This window comes from Gekko japonicus, unplaced genomic scaffold, assembly GCF_001447785.1.
Source record: "Gekko japonicus isolate JY-2015 unplaced genomic scaffold, Gekko_japonicus_V1.1 scaffold833, whole genome shotgun sequence".
Lineage (NCBI taxonomy): Eukaryota > Metazoa > Chordata > Lepidosauria > Squamata > Gekkonidae > Gekko > Gekko japonicus.
Window position 1 is genome coordinate 743,485 of NW_015164694.1, and position 26,752 is coordinate 770,236.

The following is a 26,752-nucleotide window of genomic DNA, read 5'->3' on the forward strand; positions in this document are numbered from 1 at the left end:
TTGCTGCCAACCAAGCATCCAGACTGAGTGACCAAGGGTGCTTTTTTAAAAATTATTTTTCTTTGTATAGAATAAAAGCCTTGATCTGCTGCTAGGGTGATGATACTGTGCGTGCTGCAGCAAAGCGTAAGGAATATCGGTAAATAAATGTTTTAATAACACATGTGTCACCCGGTAATCCATTTACTACTTGAATAAATACAATCTAGTTTCTAGGCAGTTGCTAGGAAATATTGTCCTTAGGGCTGGGTAGACCAGCGCCACTGAAAGAATCATTCCTGGAACACCATTGCCCCCTGGTAGTAAGATATGGGCAATGCATGCAAATCTAATCTCACTGCAGCCCCTTACTCCTTTGCTAGCTGTTCTCTTACTTACCCATTCTTCCAAGTATCATTCAGAGATCATCAGTTTTCAGTCTCTAATATAAACAGTGATTTTGGTGACATGGTTGGAAATAATTGAAATCTTTGACTTCTGTCCACTCTCAACAAATCGAACTTTACAGTATTTTAAGTATGTTTAGTTTGTAACATGTGGTCATTACTTAAAAAAATAATTTAAGACTGTATTTGTCTTAGAATGGTGTTGTTGTTACCCACTCTGTAACCAAGCTAAAGAAAAGCAAAAGGACATAGGTTTGACTCTGATGATATCAGATTCATCCCACTGGGATCAGGTTTTTAAAGGTTGCCCGCTGAATGGTGCAAAGAGTAGCAACCAAGAACAGAAAATGTTGTGTTTCCTCTTCCCTGCAGAGCTCAAAGCAAAATGAAAGAGAAGGGCTTAAAGAATCTCAGCATTTCTGCTAGTTGATGGACCATATCATTATGATTTTGGAGGGTCTGACAATGGATGCACAGGATAATTTACACCCACAAAGACCTGTGGGGGCATCCCGTTTCCCCTCACCCACTTCTTTCTCCTCTTTGAAAACTACCATAGTCTCTCCCTTTTCCTGCTTCCTTCTCACCAGACAACCTACCTCCATCTGCCCCCTGATCTTCAGCTTTCCCTCTTTCACTCCCCCTGGAAGTCTCTGCCTAAGAAAACTATGGCTGAGTTTTGCAGTACTGGCAACTAGGCCCAGCTGCACAGTAGGAAACCCACAGGGACTTGCAGGGGGTACCTCACTTTCCCCTGTATCACCCTTTCCACACTAGTTCCTCTTTTCTTCCTCTCAGAAGTCCCCATATCCTCATCTTCTTCTTTCTTTCCCATGCACCAACCAAATGAACTTTTATCTCCAGACTCTGGAAGTCATTGAGACCACCCATTGAGACAACGACCATTTCAAGTTTAAAGAGTTGGTGCACCATGGACCAGCTGGGGGCTGGGACAGGCTTCTTCTTTCTCCCTCCCTCCCTCCCTCCCTACTACTACTGCCCCAGAGGGGGAAGCACTTAAAGTTATCATTTTAATTTCCTTTTTGCTCAGAAAAGGCATGATAATTGTTTTCTTTAAACTGGGAATAAAAAGGTAAAGGTAAAGGTTCCCTTGCTCGAAAGCCAGTCGAATCCGACTCTAGGGTTGCGATGCTCATCTCTGTTTCAAAGCCGAAGAGCCAGCGCTGTCCGAAGACGTTTCTGTGGTCATGTGGCCGGCATGACAAAACACCAAGGCGCACGGAACGCTGTTACCTTCCCACCAAAGTGGTACCTATTTATCTACTTGCAATTTCTTGCTTTTGAACTGCTAGGTTGGCAGGAGCTGGAACTAGAGACGGGAGCTCACTCCGTCTTGCGGCACCCGGGTCTCAAACTGCTGAACTACTGACCTTCCACAGCCTGCAGTTCAGCGTCTTAACCACTTGAGCCACCGCAGCTCCTAAACTGGGAATACTGTTCTGTTATTTATTAGCACGGATCCCCCCAAAAAAACTTTCTGAAAGGACAACAATACTTCCAATATTTAATAAAAATGAGTTTCTGATATGAATATCTGAGTTTATGATACGGAATTGCAAAAATAATTTTTGAAATACAAACCCTAGCATCTACTTTTGTGATTAGCATAATTATTAGTATTTTTAAATATTAGCTACTCGACCTTTTCTCCTGTATCCTTTCAAGACAGATCTCTTCTATCAACACCAAGCTGCTTTCTGTCTCCAGAACTTTATTCTAAGTGCCTCTCATTAAAATATTTCTCAATCTTTCTCCGATGCCTTGTTATCCTTAGTTTCCCAGCCTTTCCTGCCCTTTTAAATTGCCCACCAGATTTCAGACAAAGGCTAAGAAGTACACAAGGCAGAGATAAGTTTCCAGGCTGTAGCAGACATGAGGGAAGCTTCATTCAAGTCAAAGCGTGACTGACCACCTGGTCCTATGGCAGATGCCCAGCTGAGGGTAAGGGGAGCCAGGCAGGGTTCACTTGAGCTGTTACTATGCCTCAGCGGTTTCCGCTAGTTTCAGCCTACTCACCTGTACTGATTACAGGCAGAAGTTTAATTTCTGTTTATTTTACAGTGATGAAGTTATTAGGGGGGGAAAACTTTTCTGAAATGAAGTGATGGTGTTAGTGCTTTCAGTGCCGATGGAGACACAGCCAGGATATTAGTTATAGCCTTGCTACAGCTCTCCTTTCAACCATATTTTTAAGCTCTACTTACCAATCAAAGTCTGCCTCTGTGCAAACACATGGTTCAGATGTCATAGCTCCAGCATATTTTCCCTGCATGCATTTCTTCTCAGACTTACGCTTCTTGTAGATCCTTTTTGCTCCCATGATACATGCTTCTCCCTGATTTGGGAGGAAAAAAAAAACATTATTTTGACGTGCCACAATGATCAGGTTTACCCCTAAAGTATAGAAAATATACACATTTTGGCCTCTGTTTGCATAGCAACAAGGAATTTCACTTATTTCAGAAAATACTTACTAGGATTTTTTATGCCATAAAGAAGAGCAATGCAAAACTTTCCACAGGGCTACATGTATCTGAATGACTTGTAACAGAAAGTATTAGATAAACCCCAAGGTCATACTCTCTGTTACTAGTTAGCTGTTCCTTTAAGAAACACCTTAAGGGCTCATTGGAAACAATTTAATTTGCATAGAACTCTATGGGAAGCTAATTCATTGAATTCTGAACCAATACATTAGAATGAACAGAGCTTTATCTTCAATCAGAAAATTAACACCGCAATGCAGATCCAACTCTCAGACTCCTCACCTGGCTATGAAGCTGCCAGGGTCGGTAGTCACCTTCAGCACACCTTCTGTCAAAAATTGACTTGTAATCTACTTTCACCAGTTGCCACTCTGAGCGATGGCTGAAGTGTCCAAAAACTCTGCACAATACAGAAAGAGGGATTCAGGAGATTCCATTGGCTTAAGTGAACATAACATAACTTTACCAAAAATTATCATTTAGGAAGACATAATTTGTGTGATCTGAAGTGACACACACACACTGAATACTGCCCCATGCATAATCTTATAAACTGGATGCATAATCTTATAAACTGGATGCATAATCTTATAAACTCCCATGCATAATCTTATAAACTGGATGTCACATTGTACCACACAGTCAGAAACCCATTATGGTAGCTAATGTGGATGGTACAGCATACTACAGGTATTTTGTGACCTCTGAAAACTGGAAAAAATCTTATAATTCGTGCTGCAAATATCTACATAACTGGGATCATTTTATAGAGATTGATAAATTGAGATAACTTACATTTAATAAACAGAAACTATCTAATTGTCAGAAGAGAAAGTCTTGCATATTTTATTTTACTTTATTAGGGTTGCCAAGGTTCAGTCCTGAAATTCAGACTTCGGGACTCATTCTCAGATCCTCAAGGTGGTTGCTTTAAATCCTGCAGGGGGGAGCAAACCACAATACCTCCTTCTCCCACTTCCCTCCAGCTACAGGGGAAACCTGCAAATCCTTTTTCCTGACTGCTTACAACTTTGCTGTGGGACAGTGTGTGTGGCGGCAGTGGTGACTTCTTTCTCCCTGGTACTCCCCCCCCCACATACACACGGCAGGGGGGGAGACACTATGAGCAATGAGGTGGCAGAAAGACAAGCAAGCCAGGAAAAACTGGGGGGAGGAGAGAAAATGTGTTCACCATTTCCAGCAGTGAAGCCCACCTCCTCCACCTCCTCCCAGTTCTGAGCAAAATGCCAGAGGCTCTCCCACAGTGCTTGTACCCTTCCTCTGCTTGCCTGCACCTGTATAGCTCAAGTGGAGGCAGCTCCCCCCTTCTCCAACATCTTCAGCATGCAATGGAAAGGCCAGCAGAAGCACATTGTGTGCATTGAACAAGTGCAGATAACACTCCTCCATTTGATGTGGATTTCTATTCTCACATCCATTTTTAAAAGGTTCCAGATTTTTCTGAAGCTGGGGGGAAGCTCCCCCCCAAATCTGTTGAAAAAACCTGACTTCTTTGTAAATAGCCCTGATCCACATATTTAAGTATCTACAGGTTGAGGTATACTTCACTATTAGATATAAGATATCATAAAGTACCATCCCATAACTTCACTGGGCTCTGCCTCAGGGCTTGGCAGAGTGCAACACAAGGACTTGACTATCTGTATTATGGGTTTTTAAAAAATCTACCAGTTAATTAGCTTTACCCTGAGCCATGTAATCAACCACGTTTCCAGTTCGACTTTCTTGCTTCCAACTAAGGTACATTTTGGAGTTAGGTAACAGTGGCACGTGTTTGTTACCTTTGTTTGTACAAAGCTGGATGAATTAACTTGAACACTGAGAGATAACAGCAAATACTAAACAATCATAATCAGCATGTGCAGTTTAAAAATAAAACCATTTCATGAACAAATATTAGTTTAATCAATATTTAGCCAATTCATAATTATTAAGACTCAAATGTTAGTACAAACGGGAATATGGACTGGGATATAACAACAATGAAGACTTGTTCTTCTGTATTCAGTTGCTACAAATAGGAATAGGGAAGGTTTCCATGGAAATTATCTCATGCTCATTATCATCTTCTATATATTCCTAACTTACGTCATTATTAGGGTTTCCTCTCCAGGTTCTCCCAACACCCCGTCAACAAAAAGAGGGATGGAAGTGAAACTGTACTTGCTCCAGGATCTTCCTTCATCAAAACTTAACCTGGTGATGATAAAAATACTAGAAAACATTTTTTTCTACAAACATTGTGGTAAAAGAAAGAGGAAGAAGGATAAATGGATGCTTCTGTTGCAGGGGGCAAATGAACGCACTTTACGAACTGACAGAACTATTTTAAGAACACAGAGCAACTTGACTTCTCACAAAAAGATTTCAAGAAATTGCAAAGTTCTGAAAAACAGGGTACTTTAACAGGCAAATACCATAAATATCAAAACACTGACAGTGGAAAGAGGTAAACACTTTGCTTTTATATATTAATGTGAAAGGGGTCCAAGAAACGGAAAATATTCACAGAGAACAATGGCTCATTGAAAACATTTAATTATAAAGCACAGGGTGAGTCCTCTAAAAAAATCTCATGACACTGGAAGAGTGAAATGGAATGGCAGATGAAATTCATTGTTGATAAGCTCAAAATGCTGAACACTGGAAAAATAACTACTATTATCCATATGCCCTGCAGGGTTCTGAAATAGTATTTCCCTCCCATTTGAGAGAAAGTATTTTGAATTGTTGTGGACAATATCCTGAAAATATAAGGGCCAACATATTGCAGCCATCAAAAAGGTAATAACTGGAATTATTGGGCAAGGAATGGAAAATGTCAGAAGAAATTGCAGGGCGACAGCAGTAGCCCCACCTTTTAAAAAGAGCACAATAACACTTAAACAAGAGGCATCACCAGGTGTCAGGAATGCTTTCCATATGACAAGGATGCTTCATGAAAATATTGCATAACATGTTCAAAATAAGAAAAATAAATCAACCTATATTTGATTTTCAGAATTCATACGCACAGGTTTTGATGGGAGCCAAAAGTATGAATGAGTTCATAAACGGATTCAGTACACTAACAGAAGGCAGTAATGCCAATGGCTATTAAGGAAGATATGAAACCTGGTGGAACCACTGTGGTCTCCAGTTTGAGGCCTATCAGGCCTCTACTTTCCTGAGAGGAAGGGGATGCTATACTCTTAACTTATGCATTTTTAAACCCAAACTGACATGTTCAGCTCAATGGGAAAAGGGTAAGATATAAGGACATACATAAATACAATTTCAGATGGATAGCCATGTTGGTCTGTAGTACAAGAGCCAGATTCAATTCCAGTAACAAGATTTCCAGAGTAGTCAGTCAGTCAATAATTTATTGTATATAGCCATTGGCCATTACAAGTTTAAAAGAACCATGAATTACATTAATAAATATAAACATAGAACTAAGATACAGAAATTTGCAGTTAAAAGAGATTAAAACTGGTTAAAACTCATCTATGCCAATAAAGGTTTTGAAATTGAATTGAAATTGAAACTGTTTTAAGGAACCACCCCCAACACTACTCTCTCAGATCTTACCTTCTTTGTTGCAAAGGCAAACAGAGATAATCTATAAGATACATATGTATCATTATCAGGTAGGAGGTATACAATCTTCTCTTCTACAGTTTTAGCCCAAGTCCTCACTTGCCGTGTAAAAATGGTACCCAGGCCAGGTTAGGGTCAAAGTTGGCATAGGGCAAATATAGCCCTCTCTTAGTGCAGTGCCAACCAGCCCAGCCATGTGCTCGGGACCATCTCACTGACACAATCAGCTATCACTTCAGATAGAGCCTCAAGCAGACACACATCTGTCATCGGAAAAGGCAATGTCTTAATCTCATCACCCTGAAGATGTCGACGGACCTGCATTCCATTTCTACATCCCATAATCATACCTCTGGACTTTGCAGGTCGATACTTGGACCACCCTGGCCACAGCCTATTGTTGTTATTGTTTTCTCAAACGCCCAGCCATTAATGAAGCCAAGACTCTGCAATTGCCCAAAGCTTTACTAACAAAGGCTTTCCTTCCTCAACCATGGACTTCTTTTGTCTAAACCCCCTCTAGGGCCATTACAGGCTATCCCTGTCCATCACGGGCCATTTTCCCATTGTGCCCACTGCCCTGAAGGCACAATTTTCCTGTATCAGGACTCCAAACCCAGCCATTATTGGTTCAGTCTCCTGGGATGTGTATTGGGTGGATCCCTTGTTCTTTTGGGCCTCCTTAGGCATGCTTGCTGGCCAAGCAAGATTGGTCAATCAGAGCATCAAATCTAAATATCCAGTCCTTTAGCTGGAACTTGTCCACTTTAGGTCCTAAGAGGTCATTGGGGATGGAATATCTTGAGGAAATGCTATTCAGAAAGCCCTGATGCTGCAAGTCTTTTGATGATACAAGGTTGAATTATTGTTGGCTGAGTGAATTAGACCTGGAAGATTTGTTCCTTTTCCAATATTTTATGTACCAGCACCCTTCAAGAAGGGAGACCAGTTTCAGTTCTCATCAGAGCAGCAGGAGTACCCTTTGGGAGAGCTAGGATGCATCTTAGAAATGGATTTTGAATTGTTTTTAGGCTCAATATAGTAGCTTCATTCCATCCCCACACTTCAGCACCATAAAGAAGGTGAGGCATGACTTTACTTTTAAATCATTTCAAGGCTGGATCTATAAGGTGTCCACCCTTGGATTAGTAAAAATGCAAAATAGACCTTGGAGTAGTAAAAATGCAAAAATGTTTTGGGTCTTTTCTCAAAGATCATTACGTTTGTTTTTTCATAGTTAATGTTCGGGGATTTTTCTTTATGGTATTGCCCTAGTTGATTTAGTAACCTTCTCAGTCCATTTTTGGTCAGGGAAATTAGAACCATGTCATCCGCATATAGCAAAAGGGAGACTTTTTGTTGCCCCAAAGAAGGTGGGTGTTGTGTAGTGGGTTCGTTGCGGGAAAGCTCAGTGATTCAGCATAGTGATCAGCTTAGTTTATTTGCACACGTACACACAACAAAGAAACAAGCCCGATTTGTCCTGTATTTATTTGGTCCCTAACCAATCCCTAGTCAGCTCTCTTCTTCCTACTGGTGGGTTTGAATGTCCACCTAGGGATCCTATTGGGGTTCTTAGGATCCTTGGTCCTTCTGTTATTCAGGAACGAGCTCTGACTAAGGCGCTGGCTACCTAGTGACTCTCTGCAGACACAACACCCCTCCCCCCATAGTTCAAATTGTGCCTAGGGCACATAGTCCTTTAAGTAGGCTGGAGGCCGGTGCTCCCTAGTGGAATGCCTTGGTAATGGAACTGGGGTTCCTGGTGCTTCCAGAGATGAGTCGTCCCTTTGGTTCTGACGGGGCTGGGAATCCACCTTGGCCTCTGGAGCGGTGGGTGAAGACACTTCTCCCAGCTCCATACACGCAGGCTGAACGGGCTCGCTGGTTCTTGCCTCAGGGATGTCTATGTCCGGTTCCACTGAACTCTGCTCATTGGGGCCCGGGGATGGCTCTGCCTCCAGGGATACTGGGATCTGTTGCCTATGCAGCTGGTCCACATGTTTTCTCAGGACCTGGCCATCCTCTGTGGAGACCTCGTATGATACCGGCCCCGTGGGACGAATGACCCAGCCTGCCAGCCAAAGGGGTCCTTTTCCACAATTCCTTATGAAGACGGAGTTCTCCAGAGAGAACCCTCGAGGTGCTTCTACCTGTTTGGAGTGCATCCACAACTTGGGGATCCTATCTGGGTGTAGCCTGTCCAGTAGAACGGTCAGCCTTCGGCCCATCAGCATCTCGGCTGGGCTGCAGCTGCTGACTGGGTTGGGGGTGGTGTGTTGTAACAGCAGGAACCAGGCCAGGCAGAACTCCCAGTCACACTCTGTGACTCGGCTGAGTACCTCTTTAGCGGTCCTCACCATGTGCTCAGCCTGTCCGTTCGTGGCTGGGTGGAAAGGTACTGACCTCACCTGCTGGATGAGGTTTCCCCGGAGGAACGCCTGGAACTCGTCTGACGTGAAGACCATTCTGTTGTTGGAGACAATGGTGTCTGGGAGTCCATGAGTCGCGAAGATTTGCCGCAGCGCATGGATGGCTGCCTTTGTGGATGTTGTAGAGACGGGCATGACCTCCAGCCATTTGGAGTAGGAGTGCACCGTGACCATGAAGAGCAATCTGTGGAAGGGGCCGGCGAAGTCGAGGTGGAGTCAGGACCACGTCCTGTGGGTGGGCTCCCAAGCCTGTGTGTGGGGCGCTTGGAGGGTTCGGGCGGACTGCCTGGCATGCTTGACACCCCTTCACCCATGTCTCGAGCTCACCTTCAATTCCCAGCCACCACACGTAGCTCCTGGCCAGAACCTTCATCCTGACGATCCCCGGGTGAGCCTCATGGAGTGCCCGAATGACATGTTGGTGCAGGGCACTGGGGGCAACAACTATATCCCCTCATGGCAAGCACCCCTTGTAAGCCTGGTCGACTCCCAGAATACACTTCTCCCTCTTTACCTTGAGACCGGCCTTGTGAATACAGCGGAGAATGGCACGGAGATGGGTCGTGAACTCCTTCCTGGTTGCTGTGGCGATCAGCACATCATCGAAGAATGGGGTGACCCCAGGGATCCCTTTTAAGAGAGAGTCCATTAAATGTTGAAAAATCCCCGGTGCCACGCTCACCCCAAACTGGAGTCTCTTCACCTTAAACACCCCCGGTGCGTGATTATGGCTTGGGCCATGGCTGTGGCCTCGTCTACCATCAACTGTTAATACGCCTGGGTGAGGTCCAACTTCCCAAAGACCTTGGCTCACAACTGGAATGGGGTAGGCATGATCCTGCAGGGCCTTATTCAAGGTGCACTTGTAGTCTGCGCAGATGTGGATGTCGCCATTGGGCTTCACCAGTGTAATGATTGGGGTTTCTCATGCCGCATGGGAGACTGGGTCTAGAACCCCTTGCACCACCAGGCAGTCCAGCTCGGTGTCAATTTTACATTACAGAGGAAAGGGGACCCGCCAAGCACGCATGCAGATGGGTGCTATTTTGGGGTCGAGCTGCAGGGTGACCAGGGGACCAGTGTAGCGCCCCAACGATCCATCGAAAATGGATGGGAACTCTGCGCAGACCTCGCTAAAGTCCGTTTGGTCGCATTGCTTCACCCCCTCTAAGGTTATTCCTAGGGGGCTGAACCAAGCCCGTCCCAAAAGGCTGACCAAGTTTCCCTCAGCCGTGACCAAGTCTAAAAGCCCATTGAACTCCCGGTAGCGAACCCGGAAACAACCCTTGCCCCACACCGGAACTCGGTTCCTTTGGAAGTCCACTAAGTTTATGTTGGAGGGTCGCAGGTGGGGCCCCCTGTTTGGACAGAGTCTATTGATCGTCTCCACTGAGATGATGGAGGCCGCAGAGCCAGAGTCTAACTCCATGGTGCAAGGGGACCCCTCTATCTGTAGCTGGACCTGTATTTAAGGGGCTGTGGTAGGGCTCGGGAGTTTCAGTACCTGTTCCATTGAAAGGAGGTAGAGCTCTTCCATGGACATGTCGGCCTCATAGTGCTCAGCGGTGTGTGGTTGCTGTGGTAGCATGCTGTTCAGGTGGCGAGCCCCCCATGAGCAGCTGATGTAGGCGATGTGATTGGATCATCTGCAGCTCCTGTATGTGGCGTCCCTGAACTGGCATGTCCTCCATTCATGTGCTGCCCCACAACTGGTGCACTCCAAAGAGGTGGGCGAGTCCGGGACCCCAGTGAAACACGGTGGTCCTCCTGGAGCCTTCTTGTGCATGACCAGATGGTTTTTGTGGACCCCTTCTGCTTTGGAGTTCCCGGAATTGATTGTAGCCTGGTGTGCTGCGGTTTCCCAGTGACCCGGTGATGGCGCCGGGTGGGAACGCTCCCATGTGGTGGCCGTTGAGAGGGTGGAAGCTAGGGTGCACTTCTCATCTTTGGTGATCCGTCTCCTCAGCTTCTCTTCCCAGAGGCCACAAACGAACTGGTCTCGGAGGGCAATATCCAAATGGGTTCCAAATTTGCAGTCAGCTGTGAGGCGGCGGAGCTCGTCCAGAAACTCAGTGGCCGACTCCCGTGGTTGTTGTTTCCTGTAGTGGAAAGCCACATGGCGCGACATCTCCAATGGGCTAGGGATGAAGTGGTCTTGCAGGGCTTTGACAATCTGGTAGAACATTGCATCGTCCAGCGAGGTGGGGGAGAGGAGGTTCTGGGCCAGGCTGACAGTAGCGGGACCGCAGGAGCCGATCAGGAGGTCTTTCTTCCTCTCCTCTTCGGTGACCTGGTAGAAGATCAGGATGGACTTGAGTCCGGTGACCCAGGCTCCCCACTGCTGAGGGCGGGTTGGATCGAACAGGGAAACTATTCCCGATTCCAGAGCCAGAGCCATCGTGCTGTGCGGTGGAGGTGGAGGTGCAGACATGGAGGCCGCTGAGTCGCCATCGGTGCGCATCCCCGGGGGAGCGGCAGAGGTCAGTTACCTCCTCGGGTGCTCCGGCAGCCTGGCTTGCTTAGAGGGATCTCATCCTCATCGCTATTGTTGTGTACTGGGTTCGTTGCAGGAAAGCTCAGTGATTCAGCATAGTGATCAGCTTAGTTTATTGGCACAACGTACACACAACAACGAAACAAGCCCGCGATATCCTGTATTTATTTGGTCCCTAACCAATCCCTAGTCAGCTCTCCTCTGCCTGCTGGTGGGTTTGAATGTCCACCTAGGGACCCTATTGGTGTTCCTAGGATCCTTGGTCCTTCTGTTATTCAGGAGCAAGCTCTGACTAAGGCGCTGGCTACCTAGTGGCTCTCTGCGGACACAACAGTGGGACAAACTGGGGACCTGAAAGACACTCAACTATACTGTTAATATAAATATTAAATAATAAAGGTACCAGCATGCATCCCTGTTTCATGCCTTTACTGGTGGGGATTCTATTGGTTAGAGAGCCTGATGTTCACACCCTAATTTGTGCATATGTATCTCTATGGAGTTTGTGGAGCAAAATAACCACTTGTCTAGGTTCATTGTCACAAGCTTCAACCATAAGTGGGACCTGTCAATTGAGTCAAATGCTGTGGCCAGATTTCCAGAGTATAAAGAGTCAAAGATATCTGCTGAAGGGAGCCTTTGGCTCTTGAAAGCTTATACACTGGAAATCTTGTTGGTCTTTAAGATGCTATTGGACTCAAATCTTGTTTAATAAATACACAAATAGTATTTGGTGCTTGTAAGATATGCACTATTTTGTTGAAGAAGCTTCAAAGTCTCTCTAATCCAGCATTCTCATTTCAAGAGCAGCTGACTTTCTGTTTGTCCCCAGGATCTATCTTAGACCAAGGAAGGTCTATCTACACTGCATAGAACACCTACAAAACCAATTGACTTTAATGTATTTAATCCTTTTAAAATGACCTACACCAAGAGCTGTCACCACATCTTGTTCCATGCCAACTGGTGCTTTTGGATCCCTAAACCAATAAGCACTGAGCTTTTTCTATGGTGGGCCTTTCCACACAGAGCTTGCTTTCTCCAGTTTCTGTTTGTGACTAGGGATTCATTTTAGGGCAAAGAATCCACAGCTGGTTCCACTGTTACATAAACTTCCACCATTTCTTCATTTCCCTTTAAAACTACTGAATACATTTCCATCTGAGTTATATAGTATTTTTTGTGTTAAATACCCCACGCAAGAATTGATAAGGGCGATGGATGGGGGTGGGGAGGACACAGACAGGATGTATATATGGATGGGGGGCTGATATGTGCATAAGTCAGAGGATAAGTCATAAGCCCAAAGTCACCAATCCGCAGAGATGGCAGACTGAATATAAATAGCATAACAAACCTACAAAACAATCAGCAGAATGGAGAGAAAAAGACATTTTATTGTACTATCGCCTGCAAATGTATGGATGTTAAGTACGTAGTATGTGTTCTATGCAGTGTAGATGTGAGGGGGTGTGCAAAAAAAACACACACTGGTATTTTTCAGGTTCTGGTATACTGAACCCCCAAAATATTGGTATTTACTGATATTCCTGAATCCCAATATTGGTATGGTATTGGGATTTGGGAAATATTCAGGGTTCCTGATTTTTTTTGGAACTCACCTCTTGGAGAAGGTGTTTAAAACAGTGAATTCCAGGTGAATGGAGTCCCAAGTTCCAGGTGGGAGTTCACTTGCATGGCATCACTTACAAAAGGCCACAGAAATAGAGTCCCAAGTGGTGAGTTCACCTGGAACCTGCTGCTTTGAACTCCATTAACCCGGAACAAGCCACTTGGGACACCATTCATGTGGTGCCACTTGCAAAAGGCATGTTAATACCTTTCACAAGTGGCACCATGCAAATGGAGTCCCAAGCAGAGTTCACTTGTGCTGTGTGGCTTGACGCATTTCCTTTATATGCCTTTTGCCAGTTGCGATGCAGATCACCTGGAAAAACGTGAAGCTGAGAGCTCTCTGTGGTCTCAGCTAGTGCTGGCTCTTGGTATAGCTGAACACATCCAAATAAAAGCAGGAAAAAAGCAGCTTTTTTCGGGCTCAGCTATACTGGTAGCCGAGTACATATCTGTTCAGTTATACTGAACACACACCCCTAGATGTGACTGTATGTATAGAACCAATCTTGAAACAGTGTGTCAAACTGAAAGCATAACCCACATGGAATGTTCCCAATGCCCCCAATGTATATTCAGTTCTTGTTTCAAGAGTCCACATTCTCAGGCACAGTAATAAGCACAACAGCTCCACTGATTTTAACCTAAATGTCAATATGGCCACTAAAGGCTTGATTTAGTGTGATCCAGAGGGAAAGCATGCAAGTTTCTTAATTGGCATATCTTGGTATTTAGTTAAAAATACTCCGTCATGGGTAACTGCTACTAGCGTGTAATGTATGATGAAGGACTCCATGACTAATGAGATCAGAGAAGTCGTAGCAATTACCAGAGATGTCTGATAGGCAGAGATGTATGTTTCATGGCAACCAAAACCCCACCTTGATCCAGATAAAGAACACTGTGTTCCTCTTCAAAGATCTGGAAAAAATACAGAAAGACACAAGGTTCATTAATGTGAGTCACAGCTCTATAATCAGTTGGAAAGGGTTTCTTTTGCAGGAGATAGGTCTTGGAATTTAAAGCAGGAACCAATCTGGTCATCAAACTTCTATTGTCATCTGAAATTTGTTATACTACCCCACCCAGCAAGGATATTCTTGGATAGGAGAATCATCATAGTCTCATTTCACTGATTATGGATGTTTACTGAAGACAACAAACCCTTCAGTTTACAGATATGATCTAAGCAAACACTGAAAAATATTAATTTCCTGGAACACTAGTTTAAATATTAAAGACATTATCTTTCACAGCCTGTCCATTTGGTGAAACTAGTAAATCTGCATGGGGAAAAAATGTATATCCACAGATCAAATGCTATTTCTCTCCTTCATCACAAACCTGAATCACTGTGGTAAAAAGGTGTGCTTAATACATCAATGCATCATCCAACCTACTTTTACCATCTCTGCTTAGCTGTGGCTTTCCAACCCAAGAACAAACACATAATAAACATGTATGTATTCTTTATTATATGCATCATGAGTGTCCATGACTTTTTATTCACTGAAGTGTTGCCTGTGCAAGAAAAATGCAACATGTGAAATGGCTCTATTCTATTACCCTCAAGATAAATGAAACAAGGCAGAAACAAAACTAGAGAACAAAAATTAGCAAAATGTTTTTGCTCAGCTTTGGCTGCATCGGCTGCATCCTCCTTTGTCACATTTTATACCTTCAAAGGACCCTGTGCTGAAATAAGGTCTTGAAGAAGAAGCATGAGCCCTTTCCCTCTGCTATTGCAAATAACAGAGACAGGCCTTCTGGATGAATTTGGATTGTGTAACAACCCAGTCCATGTGACTCCTTCCTTCCTTCCTTCCTTCCTTCCTTCCTTCCTTCCTTCCTTCCTTCCAAAAAAAGTATGGGATGAGTTTGAACAAAACAAGTCTACATGAAACTGGCCATGTGGGACCATGTTCACACAGGAGAATATTTATATGGTAAAAGTGAAATGGTTTTGGTATTCTTCTACTATGATTTTGGTGACAAGAACTGGTGAATGTATTAACAGGGGTAGATCACTGAACCTCTGAGGTAATATAGTAGTCTTACAGAAGCCTGGATGCAAAGTTTACTATTTTTATGTTTCATACTGTACAGTACCTTGCTTTTTTAAATTCCTGGACTACAAGTACACAAGAGTGCATACACAATGTAACTAGTTTGCTTACTACCAAATCCTAATGACCACACCTACAATGCCTTCTGAGTAAACTGAGACAAGCTGAAGTATTATACAGGATGAACTGAGAATTAGTCTCATTTTTATTTCCTGGATAGTAAATTTGGGCCAAGGAGGTAAATTTAACACACAAATTTGAAGAGGGGCTATGCTTGAATGTGAATACATATAAAGTTCAGAGAAATATTTCACCCACTTTTGTGAGGGAATGGAATTTTCCAAGGTGGGTTGTTCGCTTGCTTTAGAAATCAGGGACCAAAATCATTTTGGCTCTTTCCTACTAGAGGCCTCGATAAGGAGATCCCATTCTTTTTTAATGTACTGCTGTTTTTTATTTTATTAAATTACTATATTTTATTTTAAGGTGGAATAGGGGTCTTAAATCTTTGTAAAAACCAGAGGATCTGAAGGTCCTACCAGATCTCTGGATAGCCTTCCTTAACTGATGACATTCCCGATCATAACATGTATATTTCCCATTAAGTTGAGAGGGGCGCACAGGTACTTCAAATAATGGTTTGAGGGCCTCCAAAAGATTCTGAAATGATTTTATAACTTTAAGTGAATCAGTACCCTCTAATATTTCTCGGGTTAGCCTCTCTAAAAAATTCAAAGATAATAAAATATCAAGTTCCATTTCACATTAAGGGGGCCACTTCCTAGGTATTCTGGAAGAAGTTTCCTGATCCAAAGTCGAATTGGACAAGCTTGCACCCTGGGAGTTAATTGATAATATCAATATAAGTGGTAAGTGATCACCAACAAAAAAGGTTCAACATGTAAATTTCTGACAGCTGGAACTATATTTGAAGAAACTAAAAAAATAATCAATTAAGCTACATCCATTTTGGGAAATAAAGGTGTATTCTCCATATGGGTCAATCCCTCTTCTGCAATTCAGTAAGAAACCTTTGTAAAGGTTTCCCTTGCTCGAAAGCTAGTTGAATCTGACTCTAGGGGGTGGTGCTCATCTCTGTTTCCAAGCTGTCGAGCCAGCGCTGTTCGAAGACATTTCCGTGGTCATGTGGCCAGCATGACTAAATACCAAGGCACATGGAACGCTGTTACGTTCCCACCAAAGCAGTACCTATTTATCTACTTGCAATTTCTTGCTTTCAAACTGCTAGGTTGGCAGGAGCTGGGGCCAGAGACAGGCACTCACTTTGTCACTTGGCACTAGAGTCTCAAACTGCCGAACTACAGACTTTCTGGTCTGCAGCTCGGCATCTTAACCTCTGAGCCACCATGGCCACACTGCCGTTCAATACAGTCAGATTATTATCTAATATAAAAGGTAGCATAAACAGACCAGCCTTGTTTACAATCCTTAAATCGATCTATCATCTATCATCCAATAAGTTTTGAGGCTCATCAGTACAGTCAAAGGCTGGGGCTGGATAGCACCTCCTTAATGACTATGTCCTTTTCTGCAGCCTGTTCTCTGATGAAAAAAAAATATTATTCCAGTGAGATTTAAAAAGTACTATTCTCCATGATCATCCTGTATGTTCTCCTGCTTTCTTTGGGTTTCTATATTCAAAGTCCTGTTGCCTGTATATAGATTTTTTGACCATCCTAGCCTACAGAAGAGCATTTTTTCTAGCTAGGTTCAATGTGTCACCTACCACTGTTCTAAGAGGGTATTATGCTAAAAAGCCCTATTCTCAGAGTCTATGTGGCTGTGGTTTTGGTTCTATCAGAACTATAAGAGCATATTTTTTTCTCTTGTCAAAGATATAAACACTTGAGAACCCAGTATATTGATTTGTTGCTCCCTGTTTTTTGATTTGCCTGTTGCAACTAAGCTCCAATTCTTGCTTGGTGGCTCTGATCCAGCCATTACAATCACAGTAGTTAAATTTCTTGGGAATGTTTGGACACAACAAGAGACATGAGGAGAATTTAAGGAACTCACATACTACTAAACAACCTAATTAGTAATCAGATTAAGGAATATGATTTGTAAATCTTAAAATTGGTATTATCAGGTATTTTTATAGATTGTAATATTGGATAACCCAATTGATGTATTTGTAAGAATGTATTTTATATGCATGTATGTATAATTCTTTTATTTGCTTATGACCAACTGGTCTGCTAGCATTAATAAATGATGAATTCTGTTTGCAATTCTTAGAAAAATTAATGGTTTGGGTCTTCTAAAAATTTTTTAATACAGAAAGGAAGAGCTACTGGGTGTCAAGGATTCAGCAGAGTTTAGCTGCTGTCTAAGGGGTTGATACTCATTCCTATATTGCACCAGGAAAGCTTGTCTTATAACATGTAGTGAACATCCACCTGGAAGATGCTCTGTTTAAATGCCATGTAAATATAATGTGGAGCTGGCCCTGTGGGTCAAGTCTTTAAAACATCCCACACAGGCAATAGTAACCAAATCACTCTATACACATGCAAAGAGAGTGTAAGACGCCATGAGCATCATTGGGTTCATATTCACTACAAGCACTCCAGTTTATCAAGTAGAATTCATTATTTTACTTCAACTTTTGTACTCCTTCCGACAAAGGAGATGAACAAGAGTATGGACTCCTCTGGTGATGCTAACTAGGAGCATACAACCACTTTTTATTTTTGTTTCATTTTTCTTGTATTACGCATTGTTGGGTTTTTTACATTTCCCAAAATATAGAAATGCATGAATACTGTGGAAACAGTAGCCAGTTCACCAGAAGGGATGGAGGTGGAGAGATACTCCGCCCACCTGCCCTTTATCTGATCAACTATCTCCTACAGCAGCAATAGCAGGAATACGAACAGAAGTTGCTGCAGCAAAGGAGAAATTGTTGAGATGACAGGAAGAAAGTAGAGAGTTAGAAGGAAGAGAAAGGAAGGGAAAAAATGAAATGGATGGATGGATGGCATTTTTCCTTTTGCTAGTATTTTCTATCCTTTTTGTTTCCTGAATGAATGGGAATGAATTACCTTTGGGGCAGGTTTTCTTCCCCAGCAATGAAAGGACATCCCTAATGCTAGTCTCTGTAATATTTGTTTGCATGAATGTTACAGAACCCCCTCTTTCCCATTTCCATGTGCTTTGCCCACCACAGATAATAGTTTCAAGCAACGCTCCTTCTAAGCTGGGGAGTCTTGTGAACAAAAATTTGACTTTGTGAGCTACTGGCATTAAAGTTGTGAGCGAGTGATTTGGCTACTGCATAAATTAGTTTGCTCTGGAGTCATTCTTCCTAAGCTAAGACAAAAATCTGTGAGCTGCAGGCAAAAAACCTGTGACCTAGCTCACACTAACTCAGCTTAGAGGGAATTCTGGTTTCAAGAAGATTATCCGTTTTTGCACCATGTAGTCATAGATGTTTTTAATTATCAACTCTAAATTGAATTATTTAATTAAAGCAGTGACCCTTAGCATTCTATGCATAGGAGGCAGTATATCCATTAGCCTTAAACATACTTATTGTTTTGTTAATTCAACTTGTGTGCACTTGATTCCACTTTATGAGGATAGTAAATGTATGTTAATTAAATGCCAGCCACTTACTAAAAACATATTTACTTTTGTGCAACAATCAACACATTGTGCTGTCCATTTTGTTATCTGAGTGCCAAAGCTCATTAAATGCTTATACTCAAAGTAATGGATATGGAAGTAACTGACAGAAAAAAGAAGGGTGGGGTGATGAAAATTCTTGCTTGGAAATTTCTAGTTTGCACAAAATGAGCTGAAGCTTTATTTTCCCTGAGTGATAACTGTTAAAAATTAGCATATGCCTGTTAAGCTGCAACAAATATCTGCAGAAGACTCTCAGACTATTGATATCTCCGTGAAGTCTTCAATAGAGAAAATATGAGTCCATTTTTATCAAACTAAATTTTTAAACTCTTTTTTTGTATCAGTGTCTTGGACTAGATATGAAAAAGACAGTCATGAAGAGAAGGAAGTGGTACATGCCTACTTGGGCTTGTTTGATGCCTCTTCACTTTCAGGTTTTATTTATATACTAGGAAAAAGGTCCATTGTGGAAATAAATACAACGACCTCTAGAAAGAGGCTCTGAGTGGGTGCCCTGGCCTTGGACACTCAGTGTGAATTTGTTGTGACGACCTCAGCAGGGTATAATGACACTGAGTCCACCATTTTCTCCAGAGGAACTGATCTCTGCTACCTAAAGAACAGCTGTAATTTTGAGTGATCTCCAGTCCTCACCTGGAGATTGGCAATGATGGTTCCCCAGAAGGGAACAGTTGGTTTGGGGGGTGGAGTCTATGGCTTTGTACCTGTCCAAGGTCCCACGCCTCCTGAAACCTCACCCTCTCCAGGCTCCATCCCTCACATCTCCAGGAATTTCCCACCTGGAGTTGGCAACCCTATCTCCTTCCCAGCCAATCATCAACCTACCTTTATTTCCCCCTCACTCTTCAGCTTTCCACGCCTCACACACCTGCAGCCTCTCCCATGCTCTGAAGCCCTGACTGCCGCATCACATTGGCTGTCATGGGGGCTACCTCAGCAGCATATAAGGATACAGAGCCCACCATTTTCTCCAGGGAAACTGATCTCTGCCATCTGGAAAGCAGTTGTAATTCTGAGTGATCTCCAGACATCACCTGGAGATTGGACACATTTTACCTCAGAAGAGCAAACTGTTTAGAATGTTAGAGGCAAAAGCCAATCAAGTCGCATATGCAAACGACCTCTGTGTTCCGAGGCAAAGGCCAATGAGGCTGCATATGCAAATAACCTCTGTGTTCTGACTGGCTATGGGCGGGAGAGGATTAGCAAAATGTTTAGAATGTTGGAGGCAGGACTCAGGCAAAGCAGCCAGTGGATAGTGAGACCCTCTGAATGACAGATCAGAGAACGAACTGATTTTGGAGAGTGTGGAATGTTCTAGAGAAGTGCCACCACCATTCAGCTTTTATTTATAAGGGAGATTTGCAGCATTTGTATGACAATTCTCCAGAACATTCTCAAAGTGGTTAAAAGCCAAACCAATAAAACTAAGCAATGGGTAGATGATCATCAGCAAAGCTGGATCCACACATCACTGGATACTGTATTTTTTGCTGTGCTATCATAATAATTCATCTGATTGTCTTCTCCCCACAAGAAACTCCAAGAGGAAAATGGTTATGTTAGCACAACCATAGCACAATATGTATGCGTAGATTCAGTCCAACAGAGAAAAGGGGATGGGGCTGCAAAATATTTATTTTGGTTCCAAAATTTAAAAGTTCTGGAACTCAGAGAAGCTGCTAGATAGATGGGGAAGCAGGAGGACAACGGAAATCCTTAGTAGGAGGAAGCTTACCTTGACCTAGGTGTCTTCCTATCTATGTCCCTCACATTTATTGCATTAGCAATATGAACTGAAGGTTTACCAGATGCTTAGCAACAAAAGGAAAGTTAAGATAGAATCTGGGCATAGAGTTGCCAGCCCCCAAGTCCGGGTGGGGGTTCCCCCACTTTTTAGGGCTCCAATATGCCCCTGGCCAGCTGGGGGGTCTTTAAAGGGTCTTTTTGTGAGCTGAGTGATCACCCTTCTCCCTATCTCATACTAGATTTAAATGGCCCTCCAGCTGATTGGCGGGCTATGTGGTCCCCGCCAATCAGCTGAAGCCCTTTAAATTGGGCAGGAGGGGAGGGAGAGGGGTGGCTGGGCAGGTGGTTGCTCTTGGGGGAAGGGCTTGGGAGCATCCCTGCCAACCCCCAGAATGCCCCCCAAATTGCCCCACTGGAGCAACGAGGGGACCTGGCAACCCTATCTTTGTATTCTGCTTTGAGGTGGGAAAGGATGCAAACAGCAGGCTGAATGGGATTTATGAGGAACCTGTGGCCTATTATGTACATGTGGTAGACCAACGAACTGGCAGACCGACAAACTGTGGTATTCCCACAGTATATTGTTATGTCTAAATGCAGATAATGTCTTCCAGAAGCAACGGCCTCAGACTCACTTAGGGCTACATTTGCAGTCATGGGGAAGGGAGTATGACTGAGTAAAGTTTTTTTTTACAACCTCATGCCAGTGTTGATGAGTCAGGGGCCGGGTTCCCATTGCAGGCCCAGGCAGGCCAATCAGCTTCTCTGGGGCCAGCCTGGGAGGAGAGTACAGAGGCTACTCTCTGGTCCGCCCCTCCCATTTTATGTGGGCTGCTACTGGGGCCTGTCCTCACTTGGTTCTGGCTCTGTGGGAAGATCTTTGGGAGATAAGCAACTGTGGCATGCTTCATGTGGCTTCTCTCTTCAACATCCAGGCTTCTGGAATGGTGGTGTTCTCTGCAACAAGCTTCTCTCCTCAGTGGTGGCATGCTCCTGTATGTGGCGTCTTCAGAGATCCTCTTTTCATCCTCAGTACTTCCTTGTTATCGAGCTGCAAGTTTGCAGCAGTGGTGATTAAGAGGTGGTGAATTACAGTGGCAGTGAGTTTGTGGCAGCAATCATGGTTGTAGCACAGGGCTCAAGTAGCAGCACTTTCAGGGGCAAGTCCAGGTCTGGCTGCTTTAGGCCCAGTGGTGTACATGGGGAGCAGGGTCAGGGCCGGCTCACCCGCTAGGCGAACTAGGCATTCGCCTAGAGCATGGGCCAGCCCTTAGGGTGCCAAGCTGGACCCGCCCCCCACCAAAGCCCCTCACTCCCACGCCTCTCCTGTTCAAGCGGTCGACCTGGAACCAACACCTATGTCCTGATCCATTCAAAAGCAACGCCAGGCCAGTTTTTGTTTTTCTGCATCGGATTGCAAGTGGATCCCATCAAATCATTGGAGACAGGCTGGGGGGGGGCGGGGAATGCTTGCCTCGGGGGCTGGAGAGGTGTGGAGGCCACAAGTGCGCCTCCTTGGGCTGGGGGATCCGCCTGACACTGCCCATTTTGCTCTAGAAAGGGAGGGACGTGGTGGGTCTGCTGCTCCCGTGCTGTTTGCAGCTCTCCCCCAGTTTTGGCTGCAGTGGGGACACACCGCCAGCCGCGATCGGGGGGGCATTCTCGCAGGAGTGCCTCGCCTGTCCTGGGGTCTTAATCCTGAGGACTAGATCGCCGGCACCGAGTGGGGGACCTGCTTGGGAGTCAGTGGGACAAGCCTGCCGCGAAGGAAGACCAGAACGGGCTTTGTGAGCTAGGGGGGGTGAGGCAGGCATGACGAGGAGGAGAATCTGGAAGTATCTGTGGGATCCTAGGGCTTGCCATTCCAAGTTTGCACCCAGCAGGCAGGGTTGGGGAATGCAGTAGTATTGGGTGGGAGATGGGTCATCTGATGCTGGATCCATCCCTATGATGCATCAATGCTTCTGTGGTTGCTTGCAATAAAATCTGTGGCCATTTTTTACTCTGGTCATGTTGTTGTTCTTCTCCCTCACCCTCACTTCTTCCCCCACCCCTAAGTCCACAGATGGTGAATATTTGCAGGTAAGGGTGATGCTTAGGGGCAATCCAATGTGATGGAAAATTAACATGAATATGTTACAGCTGAATGCAAATTCCATGGATTGGGCAGATATTGTACTACTGAATGCTACCTATGAATTTTTTGAGCTTGTATTTTAATATTTACATAGCGTTGTGGTTTTATTTGCAGTGATTTGGAATATGCCTTGGGACGGTACTGGAATATCTAGTGTTTCCTGGAGATTTTCTGGAGTGAGACTAGTATAACTTTCATTATAAGTTAATAAGAAAATCTCACCATAAGTAATAGCATGTAAATAATGAATGACATTATCCTGTTCTCATAAAATAGTAAGACTAGGGCCAAGGATCAAGAAGTGAAACACAAAGGCAATGAATTTAAATAGAACAGAGGTAAGGATTTCTTTAAACGCTTATGTAGTCCCTCCTGTAGACTATTACTAAGGATAATAATATAACAGTATTAAAAATGAGATTATATAGACAATGACAACATTTAGAATTGTATTAGACAAAGGACAGGCTGTCCTGTACTGAAATACTAGGTAAGCCTTAGGAAGAAATTTGATTTTCAGCCCCAGATCTTGCAAAATGGGACTGAAACCTTGAAAATAAAATGGTTGCTAGCAAAAAAAAATAAATCAGTTCAGTTTTAGTTAGGGTTGCCAACTCAGGGTTGACATATTCTTGGAGAGTTGGGGGATGAAGCCTGGAGGAGGGAGGAAGGGGAGGGATTTCTGCGTAGTCTAATGCCATACAACCTCCCCGCCAAAGGCTAGACTTTTATCCTCATCTAAAATAGTACAAGTAGTTCATATTAGCTTGCTTATTGTTGGCCGTCTAAAACTCCACTAACTACTCACTTGTCTCCAAGTGTTGCCAGCATCTGATGAAACAAACATGCTTATATCATTGTCTGATAACTCAGTTCCAATGTTACCTGTAAAGAGAGACAGCATCATGAAATGAAATAGCATCTTAAGACATCAGTCCATAGGCAGGAAGACATTCTGCTTTTACAGGACTAAACAATTCATATAATTGGTGATATTAAGTTTTGGGGGGAAATGGCTAATTTATCTAAACTATCAAGGTTAAAGATTTCTACTCTTATGCACAAATTTTCAAAGTGTAAGGAAATTATACATGTCTTAACATAGCATTGGAACATTTCCTACCAGAGGCCACAATGATGCCTGGGGCAGTATCCCGACTAGCAATATTTCCAGAAGTGTATGGATTCTCTGAAACCTTCAGGTGAAGATGTAGGGAGCAATATGGCTGGAAAGGAATAACATAATTCAGGAATATAGTATAGAAGGAAGTGTTTCTTCATACACATATTTATGCTGCTTTCCTATAACATATCTATTATATATATAACCGTGGTTTGATTGTCAGAGGAATAATCAGACAGTAATACTGAAACTATCCAAGGAAGAAAGGGAAGCTTTTCTTTTCTCATAATGGGAGTGATATCTCTCTCTCTTTCCTTATTCCACTTGGGGCAAAAAAGCATTATATGATCCATAGTTTCTATCATCTCTTGTCCACAATCGCAAAGTCGTTCCGAGAACAGAAGTCCCGTAAAATGACCCGAGAGCACCTTAGAAGGAAAGGAATTAAGTCTCGCCAAGGTGAAGGCTCTGCGTTGTCTTGGGACCTTTCTTCACAAACCATTTGAAAGCTGCAAGCCAGGCTCTCTTTTCAATTGATGGTTGAGCAAATTCAACCCTAAGTGCGGTTCCCGTTACACATCTCGGAACTGCCACAATTTCCCTCAAAAATCCACGCCACACACCCGTAAAGGATCTGCAGGGTAACCTTAGCATTGAAAATCTTAATGGCAGATGGTATATGCTTTGCACCTTTAGAGTAAAAGAATTTTTTTATCACCTTGATTGTAATATTTGCAGCTTTAAGAGTCGCCTGAATATGTGGTTTCCATGATAAGTTGTAATTAAAAATAATACCCAGGTTTCCATTGATGGTTGGGCAAATTCAACCCGAAGTGCAGTTCCCGCTACACATCTCGGAACTGCTGCAATTTCCCTCAAAAAGGTGTGTAGGGGGAAGTCACGGATTTCAGATACACTTTCAATCCACACTGCACACCTGTAAAGGATCTGCGGGGTAACCTTAGCATTGAAAATCTTAATGGCAGCTGGTATATGCTTTGCACCTTTAGAGTAAAAGAATTTTTTGATCGCCTTGATTGTAATATTTGCAGCTTTGAGAGTCGCCTGAATATGTGGTTTCCATGATAAGTTGTAGTTAAAAATAATACCCAGGTAGCTAAAGGAGAGCACTCTCTCCAAAGCCCCGCCCAGTGCATTTATCACCTTAGGTCCATCATGAAAAGTTCTAGAGAATCTAAGGACCTTTGATTTGGAGTAGTTAGCTTTCAGGTCCTCTTTATTGCAGTATGTAATGAATGCATTAATTACTAATTTTAAACCTAATTCTGTTTTGGAAAGGAGGATGGCATCATCTCCATAAAGAAGGATTGAGATTGGTGTATTTGCAAGAAAAGGGGGATGTCTAGCCTGTGATTTCACAAATGGAATCATATCATTAACAAATAGATTAAATAAAGTTGGAGCAAGCAAGCAGCCTTGTTTCACACCCTTATTAGTTTGAAAGCTTGCAGTGAGTTGGCCCTGCCAATTATATCTGATTTGGGCGGAAGTGTCGGTGTATAGATTCTTTAGAGCTAATAGCCTTCTATCTATTGTAGAATCAGCCAATTTACTCCATTGCCTACCGCGATTGATTGAGTCAAAAGCAGTGTTCAGGTCCATGAAGGCCACATAAAGTTTCCTGTCTGGGAAAGCCAAGTACTTGCTCGCCAAGTGATGTAATACAAGGCAGTGATCCATGGTTGAGGCCCCTTTGAGGAAACCTATCTGTTCTGGATACAGAATCGCTTCCTGATCAATCCAATCTGTTAGTCTCTCAAGAAGCTGTGCTGCATATATTTTCCCTGGAATAGAGAGTAAGCTTATAGGGCGATAGTTATGAGGATCAGCCCTATTGCCTTTCATGTAAATTGGAACTATGATTGAACGCTTCCACTCGGTCGGTATAGCACCAGAATTATTTATTAATGAGAAGATGGAGGCTAAACAAGAACCCCAACAGGTAGGGTTCATCAAAAATAGTTCGGGAGGAATAAAATCTGGGCCAGGAGCTTTTCCTCATTTAAAATGTTTTATTATGTTAATTATTTGGCTAGGGGAAACCGCCGGCCAACTTCCAATATTCTCAAGTAGGGGACTGGGTGTCATATGATCGGTCGGTGTGGGTTCCATTGAACTTTGAAGGAGAGCACTATAATGAGATATCCACTGGGATGTGGTTATATCTGCCTGGTGGTATGAGGGAGGGGAGGAATTTTTAATTAGCTTCCAAAAAAGCTTGTGATAATTATTTGCTATCGCTAGATGGAGGGATAACCAATCTTTCTGAGATGTTAGCTCTTTCTTTCATTTAATAGTCTTCTTATATTCTTGTTTAAGGGATCTAATCTTTTCTGCATCCTCCTGCAGACCTGTACTCTTAGTTATTCTAAACTATAATCTGATTAATCTCTTCAGTTCTCTACACTCCTCATCATACCAATTATTACTCTTTGATATGGGTATAGTCTCCCCTTTCCCCTTAACCCCCCTTTCCACAGAGCAAAGAGATGATAGATTCCTCATCAATGTTCCATAGCATTCCAACCCTGTTACAATATCACCCGAAAGGCAGTATTGAGTCATGCCTGTCTCAATATTTTCCCGATTAGGAATTTCAGATATTTGGGACTCAATCTCTTGAGACCATTTAATAGGCTTCTTGACTAGGGTTCGCTCTTGGGGTACCAAAGTAGTATAGGTGGAAATAGCCCACTGCTGAGGGGTAAATTCAAAAGTCAGAGGGAGATGATCTCCCCCGAGGTATTCTCCTACTTCCACATTAGTGGTTAAGGAGTATATACTTGGGGATACCAATAAATGGTCTACAACGCTAAATCCATTGGATACTGACATATCTTTATTACATAGTGTTACATGGCTTTTAGGTTTGGATTTGATATGGACCTACACATTTATCTGGTGGTGGAAAACTCAGTCAAGTCACAGCT

At 43.3% G+C, this 26,752-nt stretch overlaps 1 protein-coding gene across 1 annotated transcript in view; it reads right to left on the minus strand.

The window, feature by feature from the left end:
- The window catches only part of SORCS1 (sortilin-related VPS10 domain containing receptor 1), a 119,659-nt gene that overhangs the window by 88,395 nt on the left and 4,512 nt on the right, over positions 1-26,752 (minus strand). The window contains exons 2-7 of the mRNA XM_015409447.1: positions 23,802-23,904; positions 23,487-23,563; positions 13,884-13,975; positions 5,003-5,110; positions 3,176-3,293; positions 2,612-2,742 (exon numbers count right to left, since the gene is read on the minus strand). Of these exons, the coding sequence (XP_015264933.1) occupies positions 2,612-2,742; positions 3,176-3,293; positions 5,003-5,110; positions 13,884-13,975; positions 23,487-23,563; positions 23,802-23,904 (629 nt within the window). The remainder of the gene's footprint in view (positions 1-2,611; positions 2,743-3,175; positions 3,294-5,002; positions 5,111-13,883; positions 13,976-23,486; positions 23,564-23,801; positions 23,905-26,752) is intronic.